At 32.1% G+C, this 19,612-nt stretch overlaps 1 protein-coding gene across 1 annotated transcript in view; it reads right to left on the reverse strand.

The window, feature by feature from the left end:
- Positions 1–19,612, reverse strand: part of LOC129231070 (transmembrane protein 131-like) — a 173,632-nt gene that overhangs the window by 97,673 nt on the left and 56,347 nt on the right. The window contains exons 3-6 of the mRNA XM_054865318.1: positions 19,230–19,261; positions 10,933–11,016; positions 10,727–10,850; positions 3,497–3,610 (exon numbers count right to left, since the gene is read on the reverse strand). Coding sequence (XP_054721293.1) covers positions 3,497–3,610; positions 10,727–10,850; positions 10,933–11,016; positions 19,230–19,261 — 354 coding nt within the window. The remainder of the gene's footprint in view (positions 1–3,496; positions 3,611–10,726; positions 10,851–10,932; positions 11,017–19,229; positions 19,262–19,612) is intronic.

Raw genomic sequence — 19,612 nt, forward strand, 5'->3', positions numbered from 1 at the left:
AAACTCTTCCGAAGCATTGGTGGTAGATGTTCTGTACTGAAAAAAATGAGACTGAAGTTTAATGTTGCGAGTTACTCCAGAATCAGAGGGTGACCGACCCCCCCCCCCTTCCCTTGTCATTTCAAGCATTTCTTAAATATTTAGCAATTATTATTTTGCTCAAGAAATGTCATTATGCGTTGTATTTCTCATGCTTGTTTCACCCATAATATGTAATGCACAATCTTTTCTGCATCATTTTTAGAGATTTATTTTTTTCTATTGTAAGTAACTATATTTATGAATTTTTATAAAATCAATAAATAAAGTAATTTTTGTTTTCATCATATTTCTAATAATAATATATAGAAAAGGTTCAAGGGTTTCTCTCTTCTATTATGTAACTTTTTAAATTTTAGAAAATTATTGTTAAATTGAAAAAGTTAATTTTAACTTGTTTACAGTGCTTAATAAAAGATTAAACCATCACATTATTCAATATTATGTGTGCAAACATCAGACCAAGTATCATATGTATTAAGTTATTATTAACTTGGTATAAATATCAAGTTTGTTTACTGAAGCTGCGTTTTAAGAACTCCACACTTTTCATGGTTTTTTCTTTTTTCAGCAAAAACGTTATGTCACTGTTACAGCTTTTATGAAAAATGCAAACATTTCTATTCATAAATTTTAAAGAAGTATAAAAATATTCCTATTATGATTTCATATTGTAATTTATCTGTTACCCTTTTTGTTTAATTTTATGGCAAAAAAATGTCTACGTGTTATCTTTCTACTTTCATTGTGTAATTTGTTGACGGTTTTATTCTTTTTTTTTAATTCTTAAATTTTTTTGAATGATTAAAAAACATAATTTACTATTTTTTAATTATATATAGTGTACCTAAATCCATACATTATTACATAACTACTGAAGTCTTAGTTATAGGTTCACTTTAAAAAAAATAAATAAATTGGTTGTTAAACAGTGTCTTTGTTTTTCTTCCTTTTATCTTTCTTTCTATTTTTTTTCACTGTTGTTCTTTCTCTTTCATCATACAGCAGTCAAAAAAGGAGAAGCATAACTACAACCTATACAGATTGTATGTAGTACGATCTAAAAGTTTGGGGACAAGCTGCATAAAACCTTACCCAGAATAGTTCACATTACCAAAGCATATCCACCTTCAAAGGGTCACCTTGAGCTACTTTCTACTTCTGCCAATGTTTGTATAACTGTTGGAAACACTCCTGGAAGCCATTTTTCCCAACCTCCAGTGATGCAGCTTTATCTTCATCTGACGAAAGAAAGTGGCGTCCCTGCAAATACTTTTTTGCTGGAAATAGGTAAAAGTCACACGAAGCTAAGTCCGACAAAACATTTTATTTGCTTGTTATATCAGGGTATTGACCAATCAAAAAGCGTGCATCCTCAACATGGAAGTCTCTTTCTTCTCCAAGATGAAGTTAAAGCAGCAGTGCAAGAGGCCTTACAGGAGGTTGCGAAAAATGGCTTCCAGGAGTGCTTCCAAAAGCTATATGAATGTTGGCAGACGTGCATAGTCGCGCAAGGTGACTATTTTGTAGATAGATGTGCTTCGGTAATGTGAACTATTCAGGGTAAGGTTTTATACAGCTTGTCCTCAAACTTTTGGATCATACTACATACGTATGAGTTTTCAATTTACTATTTCATAAAGTTTTTGGGTGATGCAAGTTTACGCGCATGAAGCCATCACAAGAGAACTTGCAATAATTAACTGAGGAGGTGTTCAAAATAGATATTTTGGTCATTGATATGTTCTTAGATACATATGCACATACAGATGTGCTGAAAAAAACTTGTGAACTTTAAATTGGGTGATCGTAAAATAGAAATTTAGGTCAAAATTTGATTTTTTTTTTGTGATTACAATTTTTTATTCCGAAAAAGGAAGTAAAATAAATGAATAAATGACCCTTCAAATCCCTGACAATCTTAGCAATTTATTTCCATTTGATTTTTTTTTCTGCCATCAGTCATCGGCCATCTTTGAACAATAGGCATCGGCCAAACAATGCCATCGGTCAAGTCCTACTATCCATTGAGGATAAAGAACGTTATATAGATTTGGTATATTTTAGTACAGGAAGCATTCTGACCTCGTAATATATTTTACTCATTTTTCAATGTTATGGTATTTTAGAGTACCATTAGTAAATAAAAGAGTGAAACATTGGTAAAAAAAAATGGTTTTTTTTATACAGAATTACATTGTTATCTCTCAATGCGGAATAGGGCTCTACATGCAATGCAGTAATAACTTGAAAATAACAACTTTTCAACACATAGTATGGCTTTAAAGTAGATATATATGAGAGAGAAATGGTTAAACCTTATACAGAATTCTATATGCAAAGTTACATAATCATTCTGTTCAAAAAACCATGAAATTAGAAACTCACTAAATGTTTTAAATGTCTAAGGATTTCCTTTTCAAAATCATACTCAGCATAAAGCTCTTCTCAGCTCGTCAGCATTGCCAGAAAATATTGCTAAAGTGTATCATCGCAATTGCAATAAATAAACCTTATGTGTGATATACAACTAACTTAACTTATTACTTTTGCTAAAAATAATTATTATTTTGAAATATACATGATCAGCAAGCATGAAGATAAATTTTTAATTCATACCAGCATTAGGTGCATTCAACGTTAACAGCTGCATGTATTAATGACTTAAATTCTGAAAAATTTCAGAAAAATATTTAAAAATATACACTAAAAGTAATTTTAGAACTCACGTACAACCACAAACAGAATTTTGCCAATCTATTGTGCTCCACAAAAGCTAATAAAAATGCCAAGAAAGCGCAGACGATATTAAAAAAAATAAATAAAAAACTAAACCCATTATTTTTTAAAAATACATTTAAAAAAATCTTTCATTCATTTTCATCAAATAACTGATTAGAAAACAGACGATACATTTTTAAGAGAGATTACCTTCACTTTTTTTTTCTTTCAGAATTTAATTTTACAATTTCAAAGCAGACTTTGAATTGTTGGTGATGTCAGAGAATTTCTCGATCAGTTTTGGCTATTATATATACAATATCCAGGGGTGGACATATATTTACTATTAAAAAATGAACTCATTGAATGACATATATTTACTATTGAAAATGAAATGAACATTGATACTCTGGTATCAATGGCAATAGGAAAGAAATTTCTCCAAAAGAGGTAAAAATTCAAGATCCTGTGATCAAATCCATGTTATATGTTTACAACGCCTAATCTCTGGCTAAAAGATAAGGTGAGTGTGGAAAATTTTCACTTTTAGAAGCCTTAGAATGTATAAAATTGAATCACAAAAACCTTTCAGGGATAGCTTAAATTTTTAAACTGTGAATAAGAAATATCAAAAACTTTAAAACATTTAAGAAACTTGAGCACTCAACTATTATCACTATTTGATAAAAATAATAATAACCAAGTGTTTTCTCAAACATTTCTAAACATTACATACTTGAAATTTAAAAGAGCCTAATGAAGTATGAATAAATAATGTGTCTTCAACTGGACCCTCCTCTCTGGCTAATAACACAACATCAAAGCTGGTATTTCCCCCAGGAGGAATGACCTAATGAAATTAAATAAAAACAAGCATTAATAAAAAAAAGACAACTTTTTAAACATCATATAAAACAAAGAGATTGTTAAATAATTATGTTATAGGTATAACATCCATTCCCCCCCCCCCCCTTTTCATTGCAAGAAATAAACTAAAATGTACATGCATTACTTACAGAGCAGATTTCTTTAAACTTAATAGGAGTAAATGTGACTCACAATTTAACAGAATGGTCAGTACTTGCTAATCTACTCAATTGCAACTTGAATATAGTAGCTCTTTATGTTATTCACAATTCGTGATTCATGAAAGCTGATTGTTCTCTCTTTGAAAATATACTATGAATGATATAAAATTTAGTATAGTATGAAGTGAAAACTTAGACTTGTAAGTGATGTAAACTATTTTTACAAATATGAGAACAAGTAGAAATAGTTTTTTTTTTAATCAGCGTAAGAAAAACTACTGAAATGCAGAAATAAAATGCTAAATTTGTTTTGCACTAATGAAAACACATTATTTATTAAAATAAAACACTTTTATTTGTATTTTATTATTGTGATACTTTAAATAAAAGACTAAAAAGAAAACAGAATTTGTTGTTTTGTGACAAAAGTTGGAAAAACATCTTTGAGGAACAGAATTTTGAATAAATATAAACTCAAGTTATAGGAGAAAGGGGAGATCTATGTTCTATGCAATGTACACATTGAAGTGCAGTGATCTATTTTTTTTTTTTTTTTTTGACATTAGATAAGTTTACAAATTCTTACAATGAATAACTTCATAATAACAAAAATAAAATAAACAAAATAAAATATTTATTGAATTAAATAATAAGCTAATTTTAATTAGCTCTGGTTTAAATAACTTATAAGTTTCAAAATATTTAGGATTTTTACAAGATGCATAAGATTGTATCTGAAAGCACCGACTCAAATATATCAAGCAACTTTAAAAGCATATTTGCACACTTCTTACTTTAAGTAAAAATCTCCCATGGTGGGAAATGGAGGAAAAAGTATTTGTGAAATAAAATATTATAATTGAATATTTTCCATTTCAGTTATTTTTTTAAATACAAACTTTCAAACATTCTAAATGTTAAAAATCAAATTGTACACACACACACACACACACAAACACACACATCTCCTCATTCCCCACCATCTTCTATTTTAAAATTAAAAAGATTTTAGTTGTTGAAAAAAATTTTGCAGACTCAATGTTACCCCCATTTTTCTGAGGGTATACTCCCAGTAATCCACTATGCCCAATATGTGCATGCGATTATAAGGTGTTCAAAAGGCGTTGATTTAATAAGTGTTAAGAAATATAAAGAAATAAGATCACTTGAGGGGCAAATGTGGTTAATATAAACATATTATTTTTGCTTCAGGAAAATTTTAAAATTCGATGATGGAATTTGAATTATAAATGAAAATTTTTGAAGCTTGAGGGTATAGGCTATAATTCTAAAAAATGTTTGAGAGTATACGATGTGTATAGGGAGCATATCCTATCGGAATACCACTGTGTATTACTATGAGAAGTAAGTTCTCACGACACACTTGCTTAGTTCGTTTTAAACACATTTCCATTGTATTGGTATGTTGTTTATTTTTGCATTCATTTCAACATTGGAAAATCTAAAAAAAACTGTTACATCAAGTTAAGGAAAAAATAATACTAATGCACTTTTCTTGAAAATAAAGCTTAAAATAAATTGAATTTAAGTAGTATAGGTAACTTCCAAAATAATGGAAAATTGCCCCCTAACTATGCACTCGATTTTGGCATGCTACTGAAACATAAGTTTCTGTTATATGACGGAGAAATTAAAAAAAATATCAGTTAAACTATACAAGATCCAAATCAAAAAATTGTGAAAATTATTTTAATCTTTAAGATTTATAAAAAATTTTAAGTCCAAACAATATTAGTAAGGAAATTAATTTCTTGCAATACATGTATCTAATTTATCTAAAATATTGCCCGCTCTCTTCTTTTTTTTTGTTTCTGCCTTTTTCTGGATGGCTTAAAAAGATATTGGGAATGGAAAATTAAAATCTTAAAATAATCAAAAATGTCTTCAATCTGCCAATTTTACAGCGCAAATTAGATATCTCACAATACATTTAATTTGATTAACCGCAACGGCCGGTGACTCGCATTGCATCAATCTGACAACGTACAAGTAAGAAACCTCATTGAACAATCATGAAACGATTAGTTAGGTCGGTAAAAGTTTTACTCTAACATGAATCCTTATTCTGAATCTGCCAATATTTTTAAATTTTTGATATTTTCATCCGTTAAAAAAAAAAAAAAAAAACCCTCAAATATTAATGTTTGCAAATGTGTTTGTGAAATTCATTTCTTATAGTTCTAGGTCCTAAATAACACAATATTAGACTTAATGATAGTTCTAATTAATGAACATAACCTTAGGGATCAATCAAAAACATCTATCTAATTTAAAGTTGCCAGAAAATATTTTAAAACTTCTCTAAAGTATTGTCGAAAATATGTAAAAATGTGTCTTTGAAGTAGTGTTATTAGAGGTTTTTTCTAGTCCTTAAGTATAAATGAATTTGGGCTATTTATTATCTAATGAAGTAGTAGTGATTTATTAGTAACCTACAGACATTCTGCACATAAAATCATACATTTATAACATCTAAATATGGTCTACTCTGACGAGTATAGCTGATTTTAGATTTAGGCTATGTTGAAAAAAAACTATTCTATGAACTTGCAAAGAGACACCTGTCTCTTATTACCCCTACAAAAAATAAAAATGGGGTAATAAGAGACTAGCCCACAACCTGTAAATAAAGGAGACTTTCAAGATTTCAAAAAATAGTACTGGTCAGAAGTTTACACATTAATAACTCACAAACACTTCACCTACAAAATATCGCGAACTTTTAAGGTAAGATCAACGTGAAGGTTTTTTTCATTGCATGAAAAAAAAAATCAAAACATGTTATAAATTTTTAAATAAATGTATTGTAGTAAAGTATACATATGGTTCTTTATACTACATATTTTCAAAGTTATCAAAGAATATTTTTTTTGTGATTTTTTGACTGCGTCTCTTATTAGCCCTGTCTCTTATTACCCCGACCTCCCCTACATTTTGTTTTTTTTTACAATTTTCCTGTCATTAATTAAAAGACTGAACTTGGAGCCAATTTTTCTGTGGGTAAATTGGTTTTTAACCCAAAACTTCCTTCCATACTATGTCGCAATTCACGATTTTATCCTAATCGAGATTTTCATTTGGAATAAGTACTTTTAGTGTAGTTGGTGACTTTACGCCAGAAAATGCTACATACAGCATGCTATCCATAAAAACTGATGATCCACATGCCACTCCAACAAATTATAACAACAATATATAAACAGTCTCTAGACATATGTTTTTCAAAATAAAATTTAGATGCGTGATTTAAAAAAACATATGAAACTATTGGAAGTGAAAAAAAGAGTATAAGTAAATAAAATAAAATAAAACGGTCAAGCAATAGTTTTGCTTAAAAAAAAGAAAAAAAAAAAGCCTTACATCAACTTACATAGTGCTTTTGAATTAGTTTTTATCCAAGTGTGATTGAAATGAGTCAAAGTGGCTAATATCAGCCACGCCTGGCAACCCTAAGCAAGTTAAAAATTTTAAAGTGAGAAGAGACAAATTTTCATTGTTATGGTTGCAAATCGTCTGCCTTATGTGTCAATTCACAATTTTTTTCAAGGCTTAACTCAATTAGACTTTGTATTAAAAAAATTTTTTTTGTAAAAAATCGTGTTTTTTCAGAAAAAACACCGATGTAGATGTGAACTTAGAATGATAAAATACAATTAAATCCTAAATTTCATCCAAATCGTTAGAGCCGTTTTCGAGATACGAAATATATACATACCCACAAGAATTGCTCGTTTAAAGATATAAGATAGTGCCTTGGACTTGGAGTAAGCAAATAAACACGTCAGATATTTTCACCCCAAGTTTGTTGTGAACCAAAGCAAAAAAAAAGTGTTTCATTCAGATTAATTTTCCCAATGTTGGTAATTTTAATGTGATGTGAATTAATGGTTAACTCTCTAAATATCGCCAATAATGGAAAAATTAAAACAATATTTTTAAAAAATTTGTCGCCAAGTTGGCGACAAAAAGCTTAGCGATAAATTGTCAAGTGTTTGCCTAACTGTAACATCAATTGAGATTGCATTGAAATTAACAATGATTTACTCCCAAAACGGAGTAAAAGACCCCCTTCGGAACATCCAAATGCAACCAAAAAGGGAGGTGCACAACTAGATCCCACAAGGAGTCTACGAACTAAATTTCAACTTTTGAGGACATACCGTTCTTGAGTTTTGGGACATACATATGCACGTACGCACATACATACGAGAGCAAATCAAAAAGTCTTTACTCCTTTTTTTAGCAAAAATACGGCTGCGAATACAAAGCAAACAAATACATTCCCAACAGTGACAGTTCCTTGAACTGTAGCAGCCGTATCTGTTTTTTGCTCGGATAAGTGGAGCTGCTATCAGTCATTTAAGATGACGGTTCTTCTTCATATGTCCACAGCTTATGAGCAGAGAAGTGTTATTCGTTTTGTACGGAGCAAGGGATAAAAGCCTATAGCAATTCACAGGGAAATGCACCTACAGTTCAGACCTTGTCCTAGTGATTTTCATTCCATTGAAGAAGTTTCTGGCAGGACAGAGATTCACATGCAAACAGGCAGGACAGAGACTCACAGAGATTCACATGTGATGAAGAAGCCAAGAACGTGGTCCGACGGTGCATAGTTCCACAGGCAGCGGAAGAGTTCTGCCATAGGGGGATCTCTAACTTAGTTTGGTGATGGGACAAATGTCTGAACCAGTGTGGTGACTATGTACCGTCGTACTCAGCCGTGCGGGGGGCCCGCTACGCGGACCCCCCGGACGGTGGAACCTAAGGCTTACAGCTAAGTGGTGGGGTGTGTGCGGAGAAAAGTGTGGTGACTATGTGGAGTAATAGTGTAAGTGACATAGTTTACTATGTATATTTGTAAATACCTGTAGGTATATTTTTTTGGCAAAAAAAAATTGGCACAAAGACTTTTTGATTTGCCCTCGTACATACATACAGATGTCACGAGAAAACTCAATGTACTTAACTCGGGAATCGTCAGAATGGATATTCGCATGTCTATACATTCTTAGGCACTTATTCACGTGTGGTCGAGTCAAAAAGAAACTCAACATTCATTTGGTTGTGAGCAAAATGGAAATTAAGGTCGAATTTTGAGTGAACATTTTTTCCCGGATACAATACTTCCTTTTTTTGTAAAAGGAAGTAATTATAATAATAAATTTCAGTAGCGATTTTCATTAAACATTGAAAAGCAGGAAACTATTAAGCATAATTAAAAACCGGGAGAAATAAACTGAAACGGGAGAGCGGGTGGTTCGCTAAAAAGCAGGAGTCTGTCGCCAACATCAGGAGACGCGGCAACTTAGCTAAATTTACTGAAACAAGAGGATTATCCGTTACGTCATATATAGATTCTTTAAAATTGTTCTTATCCCTTCAGAAGCTATATTAGAATTTATTTGAAGCCTGAGACAACTGACAAAGAGCTAGTTTGTGCTAGAAAATTTATCTTGACATAGGGAGGAAAGTAAGCTTGTTTAGCTCTGAACGAACTTTCCATTACAATAACGAATTTACTAACATTATTGTCACATTATTGTGACAAAAAATGTCACTTCAAGACTCGTTAATTTTTGAAAAACTTACAAATCAATTCTCTAGGCTGCATGCACTAAGGATTACAATAAAACATTCTATAAAACTTCCAAATAAGAACACCGGACTGAAATCTCCATTAAGTAAAAAAAAAAAGTTTTTTAATAGGGGGAAAAAATTGTGAATTGGTAAAAACGCAGTATTTTTCATCACAGTATTTTTTCTTTTTTTTTCCCTTTATCAATCAACCAAACTAAATTTTCAAAAAATATGTCTGCAATCTAGATGATATATAGGCTCTTTTTTATTTGTGGAGAAAAGAATTATTCAAAGAGGTAAATACTTTTAAATTACTCGCTATTTGAAATCGAGTGTTTTGCTGATTTTTTTTTTCAAAATAGCCAATTTTGAGCAGTATTTCAATAGGCTGTAACTAGAGTTTTTTTTTTTTTTTGTCAAATCCTTTTGAGAAATTTCATATGTGTTCCTTAGTGGTAACTACTTTTATTTTTAAAAATCGGTTGACAGGCCTTCCCTGATCCCAAATAGAATGGTTCACATGCTACTTGTGGAATATATCCCTAAACATATGGTCATTAGCTGAAATGTAACTTTTTTCTTCTTAAAGATTTTAAAGTTTTTTTCTCCCTACCATAAAACAGCCTAGATTTTCTCAAGAATCTAAGACACACGACGCAGTGCAGCACTTTCTGCTACTGGGCAAGTGTCTAGTAGGCTCGTTTGCTATTTTAGCAATGCTGCAGTTTACTACAATAGTTTGCACTTAAATCTGTTAGGAGGTTAGTTTATTACTTGGTGAAAATGCTCTAGCTAATGTTCTTTAAACTAATAATTTTAAACAAATGACTAATAATTTTTAAAAAATAACATGAAAGACAAAATAAAATTTGATTTAAAAACAAAATTCATTGCAGTTAGATAATCTAAATATTAAAAATAATAAAATCAGCATTCTGTTTTATAAATGATGTTTTTCTTTGGCTTAGCTTTTAAATACACTAGTTTAAAAAAAAGTCAAGAATCATTAAAAATTTGAGGAAGTCAACAATGAATGCAACTTACAAAATTTGAAAGACCCAATTGCATTTACTTGGGATTTCTGGTTACTCTAGAAACACACATTTAATGCAGATTTTTTTTTTTTTTTTTTAAAGGAAAAGTCACAATGAAAATTTTAGAAGTACAAGATTCCATTGCAGTTATAGTGGGGGAAGGGGGCAAATATAAAGTTATAAGCAAAGATTTTATTTCTATATACATTTTTTGAAAGTCACAGAAATTTGCCATAAATTGAATTCACTAAAAATTGAATTATTCATGAAAGTAAAACTGTGACAAAAGATGACAAAACATACCTTTTCTTGAAAAAATGAACAATGAGTATGTAATGTATTCCCAGATATTGATAACATGTGTATACTAGTATCTGGACTTAAATTTTGTACAATAACACGTTCCATATGAGGCATGCCCACAGGACTGAAAAAAAAAAGGAGTATTAGTCAAGTTAAGCATAACTACTGTTTAGTGTAGTTAAAATTAATATTAATTCTATACTTACTGAAAATGAAAATTTAACATGGGAGGATGAAATGATATTGGACTTGCATATGCATTTAAGTTTTCTTCATTTAAATCAGTGAAACTGTATAGAAGAAAATACATTAATCAGAGAACTTTCAAAATGGCGAGAAAAGAAGAAAAAATACAAAATGACTATACACACATTTGAATAGCGAGAAATTTTATTATTTTCAGGTAAAATATTTATTACAATATGGAATATACAGTCAATCTACAATAACTCAAATATTACTGAAGCTGGGCTGTAAAAGATGACACTTGACCATGACTTGTTTCAGATGCACTTATTTTCCTGAAGCTTTGATAAGCAGAGCAAAATTAAAGACTTGATAGGGAATGTAGCGTAGCAATAAAGGATGCAAACTTTTCATGTTTACTTTTTTTCCCAACTAAATGCAGTTATCACTGCAACAAACACTTCAATTATAAATACCGTATTTTCCGGCATAAAAGCCACGGCGCTTACGAAGAAAAGTTAAGGAACTGCCGATGCGTGGCGGATACAATGGGTGTGGTGGATAGGATTTTTTTTTTTAACGATTTGTAACATTTTATAGAAAATAAACTATTAAAAAAACGATATGTAATGAAGTTGCTTTAAAATATGTCCAGTTTTTGATCATGTTTATGAAAAGGTTTTATTTTTGCAATCCCGAATTTCAAAACAGATTGTTTTCGTGACAGGGTTGCCACAGAAGTTCAAGAATGAAATTCCCTGTCATTTCCAGGTTTCCCAGTCGCTTTTAGAAAAAAATTCCAGGTTAATGAATGCCAACTTGCGTTATTAAGTAATGATATAACGTATTTTTAATGCAAGTAAACCTACTTTATGAACCAAATAATGCTTAAAAAATGATCGATAATTGTAATCTATATTTGGGTTAAATTAAGACAAACTAAAAATTTAATTCCATTGATTACAAAAAGACTGAAATCTCAAACACACTAAGTAAATTTTCGGCAAAGTCACAGTTTCAGTGTTGGTATGTTACCCAAAAAAGTTTTAACCTATAAAAGCAAAAATTTTGAGACTTTAAATTTTTATAAACATCATTCATTTTATGGGGAAAAAAATGCAGAATGAAGGCCCTTAAAATACTAATAAAGCCACAGATCATTACAGAAAATACTCATAATTTCTAGCTAGCATGGCTTGGATTTTTTTTTTTTTTTTTCAAAAGAAGCAAAATAAAATTTTCAGATATAAATCAGACCTTTATGATTTTCGTATAGATATTTCTTTTCTTTTCTTCCTTTCCATGTTTTTTTTTTTTGGTAACCTTATTACATTCAGTCTTCAAAAATGAGCTTGAATTTTCTTTCTCTCGCTAATCAGGAAAATGTACATATCTGGAACGGGACATTTACCCTACTTCAGCAATTTTGCCCAAATGGCGCAGAAGTTTCACCTATCAGATCGAAAATTGGAGAAGGAATTCCCTGACATTTCCAGAAATTTCAATAATTTGATTTTCTTTGACATTTCCCTGACCATTTTAGGTGATTTTCATTTTCATTAACAATTCCAGGTTTTCCAAGTGAGTGGAAACCCTGCACGAATCGTTTTTTTTATGGTAGTTATTGCTTTTTAATTGAATTAAAATCAACAAAATTTATCTTTCGAATTTCTTGTAGCGTTATTTCTATACTTTTTTTTTAGCGAATTAACTTCCATGTGTTTAACTATGTAAAAAATTGATGAATTCAGAAATTTAAGCTACACAATTTCAATTTTTTCCCAAAAATCTCATTGCCAACTTCATAAATGTGTAGTTAATTTCTTTAATAGTATCAAGCTTTCTCAAGCCAGTGCACTAGCACTGGCTACATTTTATCTTTTTTTTTTTCAGTCTTTAATAGAATTTTAAATAAAACTGGATTTTAGTACCATTTATATTTTTCAGAAACTCTTAAATGCATTTTGGGGCTGACCCCCCAGAAGGATGTTATACGGCGCAAATGCCAACCCCTCCATTCGCGCTGTAGTGATACTACTCTGTTTAATAGGTTGAATATAATTTAAGATGTTGGGGGAAATTTTCAGAACTGAAGTATCTATATTTTCCACACTTTTAAATCCAATTTAGTATCGGCGCATCTTCAGAGGGTGTCTTCCAGCGCAAAAGCCCCCCCCCCCCCAGGGGTGATGCAAAAGCGTTTCATAGAGTAACTAGAATTTAAAATATAGGGGTAAATTTTCTGAATTGAATTATTTGAGGAGTTTACTTTCAAAACGGATTATATCCAGTTTTATATTTTTTTTGGCAAAACGAAAAAAAAAGTTTTACACACAAACACTAACTGTTATAATTTTGTATTTCTCACAATGTTTTGGTAGAGAATAAAGGGTAACTGTTGGCATAAGTCTAGGAATTTTTCCTCAATTTTACCAGATTTAAATTGCCAATTTTATTTTGGATATATTCCTTTTTGGTGTAAAATAGTATTATCCCTTTTGCAAAAAAAAAAAAAACACGCATTTTCTTCAGAAATAAGCTTTATTAGATTGAAACAAAATATTCAACATTTTTTAATGTTTTTTTTTTTTTTTCTGCTCTACTTTATGCCATCCTACTTACATTAGTAGGATCCTACTTTCCATACTCCATCCTACTTTCTTTTCATCGAACATTTCAAAAAAAAAAGCAACTTCGACCCAATTAAGTATGAACAATACAATCACCCAAGTCAATTCAAACAACAACTTGTAGGTATTAATAGATCATAATGTTTATCACAATTAATCACAATCACAACTAATCACTATTTAATGATTAATTAATCATAATTTAATAGTAATATTAATTATTTAATATTAATTCAGTAATCACAATTTGAGGTTGCACTTGCCTAGTTTATAACAGACTTGCACAAGGCGCAAGATGCTGCAATCTCTTAACATGGACAGGTATCACGCTTGATTGGAAATGCTCAGCCAGTGCTTCGCTCCGCTATTTTATTTGTGAACTACTTTTGAATTAGAAGTGGCAAATTCAAATTTGGATATGTGCCCTTTTGACATGAAAGTGAATGAGTGGGTACTGGCAAATAAGGGATAAGTTCCAGTTTGTTGTAAAAGACCTGGCGAGACCTGGATACACACCGTTTAGGTCAGTGATTCCTAAACTTTTTAATGGCGCCCCCCCCCTTTTTTGAGCAACTAAATAACCCACGACCCCCTCCATACATACATACATATATATGTGTGTGTGTTGTTTGTGCGCTCGTGCGTTTGAGTAGACATTCTATATATTTTTACATAGTAACTCAAGGAGTTGATTTGTTCGTTACGGATAACACATAATGATTGTAGAAATTAAAAAAAAAAAAACGAGCTGATGTGTGCATCACAAGACTTCCTTTTACTCCAGTTTAATGTCATTTTCTCATTATTGGCAGTTTTAATATAATTCAATAGTTTAGTCTCTAAATATCACCAACAGTGGACAAACTGAAACCAGATTTTTCAAAAAAAAAATCGCCAAATTTGTCGCGAAGTTGGCGACCAAAAGACTGGCGATTAACAATGATTTCCCCCCAAAAAGGGGCAAAAGACCCCCTTTGGAGCATACGAGTGCAACCAAAAAGAAAAGTGCACAACTAGACCCCACTAGGAGTCTACGTACCAAATTTCGACTTTCTAGGATATTCCGTTCTTGAGTTATGCGACATACATACACACATACGCACATACATACGTACATACAGACGTCACAAGAAAACTTGTTGTAATTATCTCTGGGATCGTCAAAATAAACCAGACATGTAACTTTATTTTTTCCTAACAAATTAGCAGTCTCAATGCAGTTCATTTTATTATTGTTCATTTTTACTTCCTTTTACAAAAAAGGAAGTATTGTATTCGCGAACAAATTTTCACCAAAATTCGCTCACACCGGAATGAATGTTAATTTTTTTTTCAACCCGACCACACGTGGATATGTGCCTAGGAACGTACAGACACCCATACTTGCCAACCTTTGAAGAAAAAAAAAACAGGAGATTCCACTAGAGGTATATAGGTGATTCACCAGTGACATATCTTCACAACATAATTACTCATTGCGCTTTTAAATAACATGAAAACTAAATTTAAAGTGAAATGGGGATTTTTTGCAGATGTAAGCTAATTGGTAGCAGCAAGAAAAACATACTGCAAAGGAAAAACCTAATAATAAGTAGTGAACTTGCTTAAAGTTCTGTACATTCCCCAGTTTCTTCCAGAAAAGTAGCTACCAAAATGTAATTCCTAAAATCCGAAAAAAAAAAAAAACAATATATAATGAAAATGATATATATAATAAGTAGGTATAGGGTAGCACATGTTAAAATAACTTCAAACTTTCAAAATAATTGAAATATTTTCAAGATGCAAAAAGATTGAAATCGGCTGCAATTTTCGGCAGAGCACGTGCTTCGTTGAACATGCAATGTGGAAAGCTTCCAAAAAATTAAGTTTCACTAACAAAGGTATTAATTGGAAAAATTCTTATTCCCTGACATTGGTAGACTGGAAAGGGGCGCCATCTATTGAGAAGAGAATGAAACTTTTTGAAGATTGACTGAAAAAACGGGAGAAAATCGTAAAATGGGAAATTGGGAGATGGAAGCAAAAAACGGGAGTCTCCCGTTAAAAACAGTAGAGTTGGCAAGTATGGACACCCGAAATATCCATTTTGACGATCCCCGAGTTAATTACAATGAGTTTTCTTGTGACGTCTGTATGTACGTATGTGTGTATGTATGTCACATAACTCAAGAACGGAATGTCCTAGAAAGTTGAAATTTGGTACATAGACTCCTAGTGGGGTCTAGTTGAGCACCTTCCTTTTTGGTTGCATTTGTATGCTAAAAAGGGGGTCTTTTGCCCCTTTTTGGGGGTAAATCATTGTTAATTTCAATGTAAACTGAAGTGGTGTTATAATTTGGCGGACACTTGCCAATATATCGCCAGTCTTTTGGTCGCCAAGTTTTGTCGCCAACTTGGCCACAAATTTGGCGATAATTTTTTTTTTTTTTGAGCAATCACGATTGCTTATTGCATTCATTTGACTGTTTTGGCGTGCTATCATTTTATTTTCGCACCAGCACCTTCTGCCAGCACCACCGTCGCGTGGACGGGCCTCACGATGCTGCTCCACTTGCGAAAACCGTCTCCAGGTTGCGTCCATGTCCTACATATAAACGCATGCACACACACGCCTACACACATACACACACTCATTCTTGCACACAGACACAAACTCCTACACACACTCATTCCTGCACACAGACACAAACACATATGCCTACATACACACACACACACGAACGCCTACACACACAGCACTGCATACACAACACGCACACACATGCATACATACACACACACACGCACAACCACACACATGCGCCTACACAAACACACACGTGCATTCATACGCACACACGCTCGTGATTGCGAAGAACATAATTTGAATTCGAGATGCCAAAAATTCAAACTAATATAATATTTTTAAAATCTGGTTTCAATTTGGCCACTGTTGGTGATATTTATAGAGCAAACTATTGAATCATATTAAAACTGCCAATAATGAGAAAATGACATTAAATTGGAGTAAAAGGAAGTCATGTGATGCACACATCAGCTCGTTTGTAAAAGGAAGTAAAAAGATAGTCACTACAATGTTAAACATCCATTTCGACACTTCTAAAAGTCTCGTGTCCTAGCAGTGGCAAATGCAGGATTTGGTGTTCGGAGGAGCTAAGGTCATGAAAATCTTTATTCTTGGTGTTTTCAACTTTCATTTGAAGTGAATGAAAGTATTTTCTTTTAACAAGCCCGTCGCAAGGTCAAAAACTCGCGAGGGGAGCCGTTTGAAAGTCACTCAATATTTTTCAAATGTTTACCTACCAAGAGAGTCCAGAATTTTGCTCGGAGGGTTGGGGGATCATCACTAGCATATGAGCAATAAAATTAAGAGAATTGCATTATAAAAGCAGAGAAAGAGAGTTAACAATATAAACATATAGTCGTAAGTGTAACATACGCGAAGGTCCTAACCCCGGAAAATGTTCGAGATTTCAGTTCTAAAATTGCAGTTTACATGAAACATGGTGATAATTAGGAGGAGTAGGAGAGGTTCAGAGATTTTTAAGAACAGTTGAAGCTCGAAGACTCTGCCTCTGAAATTTCTTGAGATTGAATTCCGGAGGATGAAGTTTTAGACAGTTTCTCACCATAGGGGAGGGGGAGGAGAATTCTCTAATTTTTCAAAATTGAAAATGAAATGTCATTAAAAAAAAAGCGCAATTGTAGACCATGTTTGTTGAAGTAAAGGGAGACGTTTGGGCTTATTTTCCCGGATTTTTTTTTAATTTGAGATCCTAAATACGAAATTACAGGCCATCTTTGTAAACATTAGGAAGACAGTTTGAAATTTGAAGCCTCTCTTCCAGAGTTTTCCTGGAATTGAAGTTTCAAAAACAAAATTTTAGAAGAATTTTAATAACATGGAGGGAGAAAGGATTGGGGGTACTCCCGCACAAATTTTTCGAAATTCAAGTCCAAAAAACAGAATAAGATGTTATTTTTAATAACAAAACGAAATATTCGGAGACCCTCACCCAGATTTTTTTCAAAATTTGTTCTAAAAACGAAATTTTATATGATATTTAATGATGTGAAGGGGAACAGTATTCGCTCCCTTGGCATTGCTTTAAAAATGATAAAAACCCATTTCTTGCTTATTTTTGATGAAGTTAGAGGACTGGATGGGACTCGGGACTCTTCCCCGGAATATTTCCTAAAAACGTAACTAATAAGTCCTAAAAACGCAATTACATGACATTTTTCAGAATAAGGGTTGGGGTGAAGGAAATATCTCAAAGAAACTATTCTGAATTTAAGTTCCAAAATCGAAATTTTAGACGATTTTAGATGATGCTAGAGGGAGAAAAATTCGGTACTCTTTCGTGGAAATTTGTAGATATTGAAGTCCCTAAACCAAAATTTTGAGATAATCGTGGCGATCAGTTACTCTAGTATAGGAGGGGGGAGGGGTGCTGCAGCCCCATAGTTCCTCTCCTGGACTCACCACTGAGCTCAAGTATTGATGCTACTTTTTCCCAGTGTATTTTAGTTTTTAAACTACAATTAATTTAGAGATAATGTCACGACTCTCTAAGAAAGGCTTCGCGACCCCCTTGCGGGTCGGGACCCACAGGTTGGGAACCCCTGGTTTAGGTGGTAAAACCAATGTTTACTCATTTTTTAACAGTAGATACAAACCACTTCGAGAAGAAAGAAATTCATGGGTCGCACGCGATAGGGCTTATATTAGAGATTCTGAAAACGAAAAAAAAAAAAAAATCCCACAAGTGTATAGAATTAGTTTTGAAAGTAAACTCCTCATTTATTATTTTTTAAAAACTAGCAATTCCACTTCGGCTGACACCCGGGGTGGACTGCACCCCCACCCTCCCCGTAGCAACGTCATTGTGTATATACAGTCAAACCTCGATTTCACAAACCTCTATTTAACGAATTTCGCGATTTAACGAATTTTTGTTTTCCCCTGACTAAAATGAAGGCAAAACCCCATATTTAACGAATAATGAACCCCGAATTAACGAATTATTTTAACAGCCGAAAAAATTTTTTTTGTTAATTTGATTTAGAAAATATTGGATTATTTTCCAAACGTTATATCCATATTGTCCAAAATAGAAAAAGACTTTTCTTGGAATCAATTAGTAATTTTTAACAGGCGAGGGGGCACCCAAAGAATATTGATTTTGAAGCAGAAAAGCGATAGTGAAACTTACAATAGAAACTGTTACTTTTTCAAATACTTTATATGGCCTGGAAACTAAAAACACATCTCATGCAGCAGGCTGCAAATGACACAGTATTTTCTTCTCTCCATAAAGTCGAAAGAGAACTATTTCGAGTCAAGTATCAAGGAAATTGACCAACATTAAACATTACTTAGTATTAGTAGTTTAAAATTTCAAATTATCTAATGTGTAATAAGTCGTGAAATGCTGAACAAAAAGTTTCTAATTCAGTTTCACTTTCTAATTATGGATATTTTTGCGCAGTTGCTTATTAGGGGTTTTAGATAAGGTAAGTGCAGTTTTTCTAATTTTTTTCCACACCCCGATGTTATGAATAACCCGAATTTAACGTATAAAAGTTTCAGTCCCGATAAATTCGTTAAATCGGGGTCCGATTGTACATAGATAAAATTAACAAGATGTAATAGAATTAAATAAATAACAGTAATTACTTGCCTTATGGCGGATGTGTCTTCTTCTCGCATAAACTAAAAGAGAAAAAGAAAAACATTCAATTAGTATAAATAAATTGTAACGAAACATCACAATTTTTCAAACGCATAACAATTTACAACATTGACAATTTCATACGAAATTCTCATCTGAGGAAATTTTCTGATTCAACAGTTTGAATTTTATTTAAGTGCTCATAACTCAGTTTTCACTTTTTCTCATTACAACAGTAAAGCAGGTCTATGAATTTCATCACATTAGCAGAGAGGGATCAGGAAATAATCTCTTAATTGATAAGGGTGATGTGTGTTTTTATTTATTTTACTTATTGAGTTCCTTAATGCTACTAACTTTTTAACAGGACTTGGGCACAAACTCACTTCTTC

The sequence above is a fragment of the Uloborus diversus genome, chromosome 10, assembly GCF_026930045.1.
Source record: "Uloborus diversus isolate 005 chromosome 10, Udiv.v.3.1, whole genome shotgun sequence".
In the NCBI taxonomy this organism is placed as follows: Eukaryota; Metazoa; Arthropoda; class Arachnida; order Araneae; family Uloboridae; genus Uloborus; species Uloborus diversus.